The 12446-nt window shown below is 41.7% G+C and overlaps 1 protein-coding gene across 1 annotated transcript in view; it reads right to left on the bottom strand.

Moving 5' to 3' along the window:
* The window catches only part of LOC102935805 (vacuolar protein 8), a 48528-nt gene that overhangs the window by 3955 nt on the left and 32127 nt on the right, over positions 1 to 12446 (bottom strand). The window contains exons 9-12 of the mRNA XM_007058066.4: positions 12091 to 12221; positions 7486 to 7614; positions 2063 to 2177; positions 837 to 971 (exon numbers count right to left, since the gene is read on the bottom strand). Of these exons, the coding sequence (XP_007058128.3) occupies positions 837 to 971; positions 2063 to 2177; positions 7486 to 7614; positions 12091 to 12221 (510 nt within the window). The remainder of the gene's footprint in view (positions 1 to 836; positions 972 to 2062; positions 2178 to 7485; positions 7615 to 12090; positions 12222 to 12446) is intronic.

Genomic DNA, 12446 nt, shown 5'->3' with positions numbered 1-12446 from the left:
CATTGGACACACAGGTATCTATTCTCTGCAGATAATGCAATGCTCTTTTCATTATCCGTCACTGTAATTCAGAGATCACTGGCTAAATTCTCAGAGGTCTGCTTTCTTGAGTGTTCCAGTTAAATTTTATTCCAGAACTAAGGTAATTTTGTTGGCTCAGGAAGGCTCTGTTGGTCAGAGGACGGAGTTAAGTTAAACTTCTTGAGCCAAATCCTTTCTGACGCAACTACTTTGTAATAAAGTATCCAGTCTCTGCTACCTATTCTCAGCCATATTATATGGACTAAAGTACTTGGTAGGTGGGCAGGGAGAAAGAAGACTGATGATATTTCCTGTCTGGAATATGTTCAAAATTATTTCCTTCCCCCCCCCCCAAAGGTGAGAAATGCCATACACCATCCCATCCTCTTGCCCATCTTGCTTCAGAATAATCACTGCAGAATGTGCAAGACCAACTAGCAGCTGGTTGTAGTGGTCAGAGCAGGAGACTAAGCACCAGAGCCTCTGCTAGTGTAAATTGGTCTGGTTCCAAGGAATCAGTACCTGGAGTTCTATTACTGCCTCTGCCATGAATTTACTATTTGACCACAGCTAAATCAATCTCTCAGGGCCCAAGTTTCCCCTTCTATAAAATGGGGGCAGTAATGCTCACCAAGGTATTTTGAGGCTCAACAGTATTTGTGAAGCGTTTTGACATCAGATGAAGTGTGCTATGAAAATGTTAATGATTATTTAGTGACTGAAGGCCAAACCCTTTTTGAAAAGACAGTCGACATTTCACTTTACACAATATAAATGTGTCAGAAATGTAATTAAACTCTATGCATAACATTTACCGTGACGTATCATGTGTCGGACAACGGAGGCAGCTTGAAATGATGGCTCTGTATGTTCCCTTTGCCCAGCCAATCTCACTAGGCGCTTTATCAGGGGTCCATTCATCCATTCTAGCAAGTGTAATGTGGCACCTTCTGGGAGACAGGAAGCAACAAAAAGGCTACATAAAGACATGCAAGTAAGCTGTAAAAACAAAACAAAACAAAAAAAAAAACCCAGGGCTTTAGAAATGCATCATCCAGAAGGCCAAAAGCCAGACTGTCTGTCTAAATAGGACAGCCCAACGCCCTTTGCACAGCTGGAGGACCAGAATGAATGCATGCAGTACTTTTGAAAAGCATCTTCTGGGACCTAGTACCCACATCCTCAGGCTGTGAATTCAGTGAAAATTTGGCCTATAGAAAGGCTGATAATTTTCATAATGTGATTCATCTGTTCAGAACACATACTGTTTTATGTGAAACAAAGCCATTTGGCATGGTTGTCTCAACCTGCCCAGTCACCACTGGATAAGCGTCCACCTCACAAAACTAACCGCCACCAATCACCAGCCTTGCTGGTAGTCACAGCTGGGAGGCAAAAACACTGAATGGTCATGAGACTGAAATACCCTCCCAACCCAAAGGTGCTCATTCCGGGTCATGGTTGTGGCCTATTGAGGGCAGTGTGGGAAAGCATGTACTGCTCCTCTCGCACCCACCGCTGCCCTCCTCAGGGTAAAGGGAGGGTTTTCATCTCCAGGACTGTCCGTCTGGAACCTCTAACCAATACAAAATCCACATGCAAAAATTAAAAAAGCAAAGCAAAGTCGCTTTGCTTTTTAGCTGTTTCCACTTTCTAAATTGGTCTTTGGTGCTATAAAATTAATTATCTGAAATAAATGGAAATATACATCAGGGTCACAACCAGTGGAATCAGTGTCATTACAATTAAACAGATAAGCCAGCTACACGAGCAATATTAGACAAAGTGAATTTTGATCAGAGCAGTTTTTAAAAGCTGAAACAGTTCAAAAGACAAGAATTCAAACAGTAGGGCCTATTTCTCCCACAAGTGGGATCACTATACACTCACTGAAGTTAATAGCAAAACTATCCCATTGACTTTATTGGGAGCAAAAATGGGTCCCTCTGTGTGTGTGCACTTGCACATCTCTGTTTAGCAACAATGAGAGATGTGTGCACCCTGTGAGATCACACTGCTTGCTATGGGATTGCTCCCTTACCATGCTTTGCCAGCTCAGCAAGAGAACATGTCACGTAATTAAGAGATTCTTCTTGAATTTCGGTAGACAGGATAGCCTGGAGGAGTCCTTCCACGCATGGACTTTCAATGATTCTCTATGAGGAGAAAGAGATGATATTTAGCTCTTTTATAGTGCTTTGTAACTTCCAAGGACTTCACAAACATGAACTAATTCATAGAATACTGAGGACAAAATGGGTCAATACTAACAATTGCTACCTGCTTACCCATAATAGACAAGATGCATTGTGCTGGTGGGAGAGAGGTCAAGCTTGACGCTCATCTTGGATTTTCTGGGACCATGCTGATTTCAACAGAGCTGTCACACAAGCTCTGTCTATGGGATGGTCACAGGACCTCAGATCACTTATAAAGCCAAAAAAACTTCATGTTGTGAGTCATTGTGTCAGGATGTGTTTTATTGCAAGGTCATTGTGTGCTGATGTTTTGATGTGGACCAAAAAGTCACCACTGGATAAGTGTCCACCTCAATTCAATATATTGAATCACCATATGCCATGCAACACAGAAGCTTATTGTTTTTCTCGTAATTACCTCCACATTTTTGACAACTTTCTGGCATTCAAATGCTCAGATCTATACAAGATATTTTAGGTGTGGTCTTACCAGAGCCAAACAGCAAGGGAATGTTACTTCTCTGGAGTGTGACATGATGGTTCTCCATATGCAGCCAAACCTTGCAATGTCATATCGCATTCTGAATTGCTTAAACATATTTTTATGCATCTATTTCCTTTAAGGTGCAGTGTGGGAAAAATAGCTTTTAAAAAAATTAACACATTTATCCAGCGAGCCATAACTACCTCCAGTGTCATGGCCCTTGGGGCTTAGGAGGATTTAGGACACCCTGTTGCAGAGAACTGTGTATATCCAAGGGAAAACAATTAGTAAATGTGCCATAGGATGCTAATGCTCTTGTGATGTTTTGGGCCATTAGGACTAGACTTCAGTGCACACACAGTAACACTAGCATCCTATGAAACTTTTTAAGTTCTTCCTTGGATACAAGTTCTTCTAAACCCAAGGACCATGAAACTCACTCTCTGCCATAATTTTCTCACTGGAAGAAAAACCCATTGGCATGGCTAGGCCACAAGGACAGGTTCAGACCTCTGGAAGAGGTTTGAGGAACCATCATTCCAACCTTCAGATCCTGGTCAGATCTGGTGGATCCTACAGGGTGGAGCTCCTGACGTGCAAATGGGCAGGAGTTCCTTCTTTCAGCAGTGTGAAGGTAACAAGAGAATAGTTGGATTCCTCGCTGCACCTAAAACAATGATAGCGGGGAGAGTTGTGATGGCTTGGTATCTGTCTGTACATGTCTGTAATAATGTGTGACCTCCAATTGACAGCATAACCATCATTGTGAAATATGTGACCTACATTTTGAGCATGTCAGTGTAGTTTTCCCAGTTTGGACTTTGGTAAGTGCCTAACTGGAGCTTTACAGCATATGAGTTAGTCACACAATAGAGAACACAGAAATCTTAACTAAGGGCTGGATCTGCTCCAGCTTCCCTCTCTCCCATCATGGACCACTGCCAGACAACAGAAGGACTGCAGGAGAGGCCTACCCAGCTGACACACTGGCTGGCCTAGGACTCACAAATAGCTGCGAGCACAGACTCAGGGGAGAGCAGGTATGGGCTTTTTGTTATTTTTCAGTAAGATCTGTAACTCCTGTGTGCTTCAAGGATAAAAAGTAACTGTGATTTTAGGAACTCCCCTGCAAAGCCTGTGTTCCTTACTCTGCCCTGTAGTTCCTGGGAAGTTACACTATAAACTGTGGTGCACTTGGCAAGGTAGAACTATAGGGGACATGAGTAAGTGACTGGGGAAGTCTCACCACTGGTTTCAGCACCTAGAGCGGTTGGACTGTGGAGTCCCGCCTCCCAGGGAAGGGTGACAGCGAGTCTACATTGTGGAGTGTACCTTAGCAACCTAGACCTAGCAACAGTGTCTGGACTGTGCCCAAACCCTGCTGGCTTGGTAGCTGATGGGATCCAAAGGTTGGTTCCATTCCAGACTGGTGACCATGCACTAAAAGGGGATTCAGCCAGGTCTGTAACAAGAGTTATCACCTAATCAGGAACTCATAAAAAGGGCAGGCACCCTTTCAGGCAGAAGGACAACTCTTCTGCAGAGGGCAGGAAAAGGCTTTCCAGGGGGAGCTTTCTACAGCTCAGTCAGGAAAAAGGGTTATTCCTAGGCAAAGCAAATGTATATTTAGCCTTTGAACATAAGTTTTTGTATAAATTGTTTCCTGGTTGCCCATAGGGTGAGGGGGACCAGGTTAATCAAAACTGCTGCTTTTCAAGTTCAGCCACAATACATAAAGGGGGCTTTTTTTTGTTTGTTTTTGTGACAAAGACCTTTAACTGGTTTGGGGGCAATTCCTCGGGGTGGACAATGGGGCCTTGACACACTACTGTTAAGGTCAATGGGGTTACATGTGCATTGGGGCAGAAGACTAACACTTCAGTCTACATGGCAGTTTTGCAGTTTAAGGTGAACTGCAAAGCTTTTATAAAATTAAATGAGCCCTCTATTCATCAGATAACAAATGCTTTGACTCAAAATTATATAAACACATCTCTTTCTAATGTGCAACCTTTGAAAATGAGGATCTTCCTTTACTCTTCCTCCAGGGCTTCAGTTCAGGGGCATATATTTGTCTTATATATTTGGCATATATGGGTGATAGCACAACTACCAAGAACAGCTGTGGTTTTGATGATTTGTAACTTCAGTGCTTGTTGCACACACTATGATCTACTGGACTCTAGTCTGGCAGAGTTCATCATACGGAAACTGATTTTCATAATGTGCGGTTGGGGGAAATTCCCTTTTCGGCCCTAACTTGTGATCAGTTTTCTGCCTTGAACCATGAGGCTTGTGAAACCTTATAATTTTTGCCAGATACTGTATCTGAAGAGGCTGTTATTAGACATACAGATTTCTAATCTGTTTTAATCTTGCTAAGATATTTGTCCCAATGTTCAGCAACAGTGAGTTCCATAGGTTTGTATCAAAGTCTTTCTTTCACGTGTCTTCCAATTTAAAAGAGTGCTCTCTCATGATATGGAAGACGGGAAAGAGGAATGCAAGACTAGTTTTCTCTATGTATAATAAAATACATTTTTATTTTATTTTATATTGCAGAGTTTGTCTCATAAGATGTATCCCATGCTCTACTCTATAAAGTTAAATGAAGAATGAAAGCAGCGGAAAGGAGAAGTTAAGATGAAGGAAAGGAAGGTTTCCAGGTTCGAAGTGAGATGAGGCAGTGAGGCAGGAAAATGTGCCCAAAGTTGAGAGCTGCAGAGAAGGCGGCTCTTGCACCAGAACTAATCAGATTATGTGCACAGACAGAAAGAAAGCTAGTGCAGCACAACTGGAGGAAGGAGGACGGGCAGAGAGAGTAAAGCAGGGACAGAGAGCTCTTTCAAAAATGAGAAAAAAATTGAACTGGATCAAATGGGAAGCCAGTGGAGTTGTTTGAGGATGTGCCTAATGTGATTGTATTTCCTTGTAAAAGTAGGAAGGTGGCCTGAGAGAACTGAGTCTCAATAGTAAAGGGGTGAGGAAATGAATGCATGGATGAGGATTTCATCAGAGCTGGAGATGCATCAGCCAATGCAGATGGTTATAGGCAACTTGGCAGTTATAAGTAACACATTACTTTATATACCTCTTCTTTTCATTTGAATAATCAATGCTAGCCTCTTTTTAATCTCAGGCTTTTAAATCTCTCCTCAGATGGATGCCAACACCCCAAACCTGTGCTTCTAATCTTGAATGGCTCGTCTCTTTAGCTATCAAGAAACAGCCTGGCTTACGAGTATGAAGCCGTGGAATTTGAAGGGGCATGTGGGATTTGCTATATGTTAATTTATACTGCGTAATTAGAAGACTTATTGGAATGTGGTGCTACAGGCTTTTCCAATCAGAAGAGTACAAATTACACTTACCTGCTTGAAAGTAATAGATACAGAGTAACTCTAAAATTCTATGTATTGAAGCATCCTTCATCTCATGGGAAGGGATGAGTGGTGTTAGAAGAGTGGTGCAAAAGCTTTGCAAAGCACTGAAGGTCCGAGGAAGAGAGCATGACATCCTGTGCTAGCTTTGTTTCTGAATTTCCTCAATCATTGGCCTAGGAGAACTACAAAGTCTGGCTTTGTGTAGGCTTTTCGGCCAGGAAGGAGGATTTAGGAAAGTTTCTGGAAGGAAAAAAGCAGGACTTTGGGAAGGGGTTGAGGGGTGCAAGGCGCCACAGGTGCTAGAACTAGTGGTGCTGGGGGGGCGGCAGCACCCGCAGGCTTGAAGTGGATGCCATTATATACAGGGTTTACAGTTTGGTTCAATAGCTCTCGGTACCCCCGCTATACAAATTGTTCCAGCACCCCTGCAAGGCTCTGTTTTCTTTTGTATGGGGTTTGTGTACTTTTTTGGCCTGGCAGCAAGCCAGTGGATGAATGGAATGCTGGGATTATATTATCCAAACGTGGGGAAATCAGATAAATGTTGGACCCCACAAATATTTAGCCACAGACATCCATTGTAAAAAGGAAGGATTGTCTTGTGGTTAATCCACTGGACTAGGATTTGGAAGATGAGGATTCAATTCTCACTCAGCCTCAGACCTTCTGGGTGACTTTGGCAAGTCACTCAATCTCTCTGTGTCTGAAACCTCCCTGCTATACATATCCCTAGACCGGTGATACTCAGACTGAGGCTCGTGAGCCGCAAGTGGCTCTTTAATGTGTCTCCTGAGACTCTTTGCAGTACATAATCTTGAAACACTGTGTGATTTAATTATTAAGCAATCAGGCTGCTTTTACTATGTTATTAACCAATTCAAGTTGACAAAACAGTACTTGGTCAGTTATTTTGCTGTGAGAATAATGTGTTTATATATATATTATTCTTACAGCAAAATGACTGACCTGTGTGTGTGTGTATATATATATATATATATATCTTTTGGGTAATGTTGATCACTAATTTGGCTCCTAAATCACTGAGGTCTGAGTATCACTGCCGTAGATGAAAAATGTAGCTATTAAAACCATGAGACTCTATCACTGGCCTGTATGACAAGTTAAATATTTCTTATATTCCACAACATTTAATACTGTATAACAAAGGAAACAGAGATAAAAGACACAACTTTTAATGTAGAGCATCAGATCCTACCCACTTGTACACTTCTGGGAATGTTGCCACTAACTTCAGTGGGAACAGGAGCAGGCCCAGAGTGTAAGACCTTTTTTGCCTATGATTTTAAAAGCCATTCTTTGGTGTGAGTAACTCTTATCTGATAATGCTAGAAGTGCAGCCTACCAGTGTGTAATTCTGCAAAGAAAAACTGCTACTCACCTGTATGTTTTTGCAAAAGCTCAGATTTTTGATGATACAGGCAGTGTGACCAACGATCCCTGGGACTGTTTGGTGAGTTAACAATAGCATCCCCAGGTTCTGCAGCACCTCTTCATGCATTAAAGCATCCTGCAAAGAGCAACAAGCCATTCAATCACTGCTGATAATAACAGTGCTAAAGCATGTGATGTGACTCCATTTTATGTCATGGGTAGGACTACCCCAGCTCAGCTTTCAACTGTTTTAAACTAGCTGTTTGGTAGCTGCAGTTTAGAGCTGTAGTTCTCAAATTGTGGTCCACTGACCATTCCCGTTACACAGAAAACATGCTGGTGGTCTGCGGAGAGTGGATGATCTGATGGTACTGGCTGATACTCCTCATTTCCAGCTGACAAATCCCATCAAATATTTAAAAATATTACTGTGCCAGCCAAGCAATAGCTGTAGTAACCAAAGGGAGGCATGTGATTGTGAATGAGAAGGGCAGTGCTCTGGGTAATGGTGAACGGAAGAGGTAGGTCATTCAGCAATCTTTACATTAGATAGATATGGTCAACTTGATTTGTTTTAAACAGACTAATTTTTTTAATCAGTTTGTGATCAGGCACTTTTTAAAATCACATTCCTGAAATTCCTTTAAGAAGACACTTTTTCAAAATGGTATGTTGGTTTCTCTGCTCTCCTATTGATATTTAAAGGCCTTTCAGAAAGCTTACCACTTGCTGAACTTCCAGGCTTCTCTAATGCCAGTGGAATCAGATCCTAGCTCCAAGTTTGGAACTGTTGGCCACCAAGTCTCCCTGGTATTAATATAAACTTATTGTTTTTCAGTAAGATGAACTGGGGGGGACTCTCACACTGACTTAATCGCCTTTGGATCAGACCCATAGTTGCAAGCAATACCTAAGATCATATTGTAGCTAAAAGGTTCGCAAAGAAAACATTTCTCTGTTCTTTCAGTCTGTTTGCTTTGGGGATTTGACCGTACTTTGTGTAGAGTCAGTAATGTACTTCTTTATTCATACTGTTTAGAAACTGAGGCTTGCTAGTAAGGATGTACTAAATCTTTAACCCTGTATACATACTGAGATGAAAGACATTACTCTGGAGTTTTGGAATGTCAGGCTCATCGAAGCAGCATCAAAGTTAGATGTCTTTAAAAATCAGTTTAAACTGCATTTTTTCCTGATTTGTAGGTTGTTACAAAAAGGGTATTTTATTTTCTCTTAATATTGGCTGACATCTTCAAATGCATCCATTCCAAACACAGTCACAAGGTGAAATGCTGAAGCAAAACATGAAAGAAGACAAATCCAAAGTACAGCATGATGGTTAAACTTGGGGAACAAAGTATGACTTAACGAGCTCAGATGTCTACATGTTAGGTTTCAGTTAGGGTGTGGTATGTACAGATATATGCTTCTGAATTTCTCTCGCGATGTTTTTCCCTCTCTTCATAGACACAACTCACCTAATCTTACCTAGCTAGAATGTGCTCAATTAACTGTAAAGACCATTTTGGATACTGTTTAAGTTTGACTCTCTCTCTCTCTCTCTTTTTTTTTAACCTATGTAAAAAAAACTCCTATTGACTTCAGTGGAGCTACTCCCAACTTGCATCAGCAGGGGAGGCAGCTCGGGCCTTTTAATTGAGCGCAGACCAAAAACAAACTCTTACAGTACATGATGGCTCCACTGCCAATCTTTCTCATACATGTAGGATATACATTTGATCACTATCCCATCTGTTGGCAGGTATTAGAACACTAAATTCTGATGGGCCTGCAGGATTTTGCAATTATGTGTGTGAGATCCAGATTTCATTCCAAGTTCATTATTGTGATCCCCTGTTCAGTGAGGGAGAGCCACAGAGGCAGCATTCTCAGTAGAAGGTGGGTAAACAGATTCAGATGAGTATTTGCCAACCTTCTTCCCCAGACTCAAACAGTTGGAACTGAAAAAAGATCCTAATCCACACTGGTCAGGGAAACCATTCTGGCAGCAACTGTTTTTATCATTTTAATACCTGGCCTTTGTAAAGCACTCCGAGATCCTCTAGTGAAATATGCTAGCGAGGATAAAAATTATTCCCATTTTACAGATGGTGAAACTGAGATGCAGAGAAGCAAAGTTACTTTGTGTCCTAGAACAAGTTAGTCAGTGGCAGAACTGTGACTAGAACCCATGTGTTCTGAGCCCTGATCCCTTGCTCTAACAAGCACGGCTTCACTTCGTGCTGAAAAGGCCCTTTATTATAACACCCAACCTCTTTCTTAGGTCTTTGGGATTGGATTGCCCTTGACGGAACTGAACAGAATTCTCTTTGCAGTGGGGAAGCTAATACAGTGTTATGTTGCATGCTCACCGTGAGCCAATGCAATGGCCAAGCTGGTGAATCACAGAGAGGCTTTCTGTTAAGGAATGAAGGCTCCATGAAACATTCCATCTGATTAAATCCACGGTAACTAAAGGGCAGATGAATTTTACCCTATTGTATATTGGCTGGTATTTATAATGACTCAAGCATTACTTCATTTACTTGTAAATGTTAGCTTTGTTCTGTGGTTTGTTTTCCTACTGCTGTTCCCAGGGAACAGTCCCTCTAATTCACTCAGAATTCAGACCAGGCCAGAGAAGGACACCTTGAAAAGAGCTGAAAAATAGGCTAGAAAGGGGGAGGGGGGAGGGAGGGAAACAAGGGACAATGGATAAGAACCTTGTCTAGATACTCAGAGTTGAATCTCACAATGCAGCAACATTCAACAGTCAGTGACAGTGATGTTTGCTCACTAAAATAAATTTCAAAATGCAAACACTTCTCACCACAGAATATACCCTTGAGATGACATTTCACTTCCAAGTGTCCTATTGCAGACCCACATATTACCCTTCCCTGGCTAGATGGTTTGACTGTTTCATTGTTGATGTAATCATTTTGAACCTCTGGTCATGTTGGATACTCCAGCTGTGCACAGAGAGGATGTGCCTTTCATGTGACTGGGGGTTTCATTGAAATACTTGACACACGCACATTTTAGAAGCCATGAAGGGGATAGGTTGTATGCACAGCTTGCAGGGGGGAAGGAGGGAGGGAGAAGGTTGAACTGCAAGAGGTACTTTCTTGGAAAATTAACAGCTTTATTATTGAGGTAATATTCTGACCTGATTCCTCACATTGAGTAACACTTTAGTAACCCCATTGACTTCACTTATTTAAGTTGTAAATTCTTTGGGGCAGGAACTGACTTTTCATTCTGTGCATACAGGGTCTCGCACAATGGGGCTCAGATCCATGACTGGGACCCCTAGTGCAAATGCAATTCAAATAAATAATAAGCATAATGCCTTTGAAAGGCATCATGCCTCCAGGCACTTCTGCTTGGGCAGTGCACCTCCTCTCCTTTCCCAGCACACTACTGAGTTGTAGGAGGCATAATTTTAACTGTGCAAGATCAATTGATATACAAAGTACCAGGTCTGCAGTTCCCAGTGGGAGTTTCAAGCCAGCATGAATTTCTTTCAGTAATTAGCCACTAAAAGCCCCCAAAACAAGCCTTGGGTAGTCAGATTATTTTGTCACTACTGTAAAAAGCTACATCATATGATAGGCTTTCACTTTTTTTCTTGACATCCTTAAATGCTAACTGACTTAAGAGGTTGTTAGCTGAAAAATCCTATTTTAAAATTTCCTTACTCAAATTACTAGTGATACAGTCAGCTATTGTAATGGAAATTATTGTAGAGATGTTGTTTTTCACTATCTTATACGTTGTTTACTTTTGCATTTCTTTCTACATGGACAAAGAAAATACCATGGTCAGCGTTTTGTTTTGCTTGTTTTTATAATCTACTTCTAATCAGTTTTGCTTTCAAGTTATCAGGCATTAGCAATAACATTTCACTGTTTGCGGTACTGTTTACCTTGAACAAAATAGCCAAATCCTAACTAATGGTTTGTCCACAAAGGGACAATTAAAGCATCTTAAACCCCAGTGTGGATGCTCTCATTCAGAAGTAAAGTGGCCCTGTTTGCTTTAGCTTAGTGCTTCTTCAAAAGAGATTAATTCATTTGAACTTTCCAGAGTGTCCCTGTGTTGACAAGCCCTAACAAAATTACTGTGCCAAGCCCTGAAGATAAGAAGTAGCTTTCTTTCTCTGACCTGATGGTCTCTGTCTCTCAGCATATTATTCTTGTGTCCTGCCATTCATCCTCCCTCCTGAAAAGCCCCTTAGCCCTAAGTCACTAGCCCTGCAATGCTTGGAGTGTAGTGGTCAGTAGAGTGTGGGCTGGTGTGAGTGACCTTCTGCTTATACAGCTGCTCTTCAACACAGAGGACTAAACTCAATGTCCGCTTGGTCCCTTTAAACCCACACAATCCCGATATTAAATAACTGTCCAGGTGCAGTTGCGGTAGCTAACCCTTGATCCCTTTGGGAAGGCCCTTTCTGCTTTTCTATGGAGATTTGCACATTGAGTATTTATATCAGTAATTCATTATATGCAACATTAACATTGTTGCCATAGCATTACTTAGTTAGGAGTATTAAAGGTTTTATCCCAGACAGCGGCGAGAACCCCTGCTATTCAGCAACCATCATCCTTACCTGGTTGGCCGGGTGTTGGGATAATATCCAGAGGAGTGCAATAGAAGCTTGTTGAACATCTGAATTGCTAGATGCAAGGAGAGAGAGCAGCTTGGGAAGGATGTCCATTACGATGTCAGCCTGAATGTTCACTGTTTGGAAGAATGACAAAGCCGCTCAGTGGGGGGGTAAAATGTTGTTAGAAGGTGTATGGCACAATTATGGTGCTGTCTTCATGAATGTTAGACTGACTTATGGCTGAATGGTGATATATATATATCCCTGTCCAGGCAGGGCCAAATTGTGTTTTACCACGTTATAAAAATCATGCTTTATCTATTCTGTTTCCCTCTACCAACACTGTGTCTGGAGGAGTA

This window comes from Chelonia mydas, chromosome 3 (assembly GCF_015237465.2).
Source record: "Chelonia mydas isolate rCheMyd1 chromosome 3, rCheMyd1.pri.v2, whole genome shotgun sequence".
Lineage (NCBI taxonomy): Eukaryota > Metazoa > Chordata > Testudines > Cheloniidae > Chelonia > Chelonia mydas.
The sequence above is the reverse complement of the archived record's forward strand: the minus strand, read 5'-3'. Positions and strand labels throughout refer to the sequence as shown.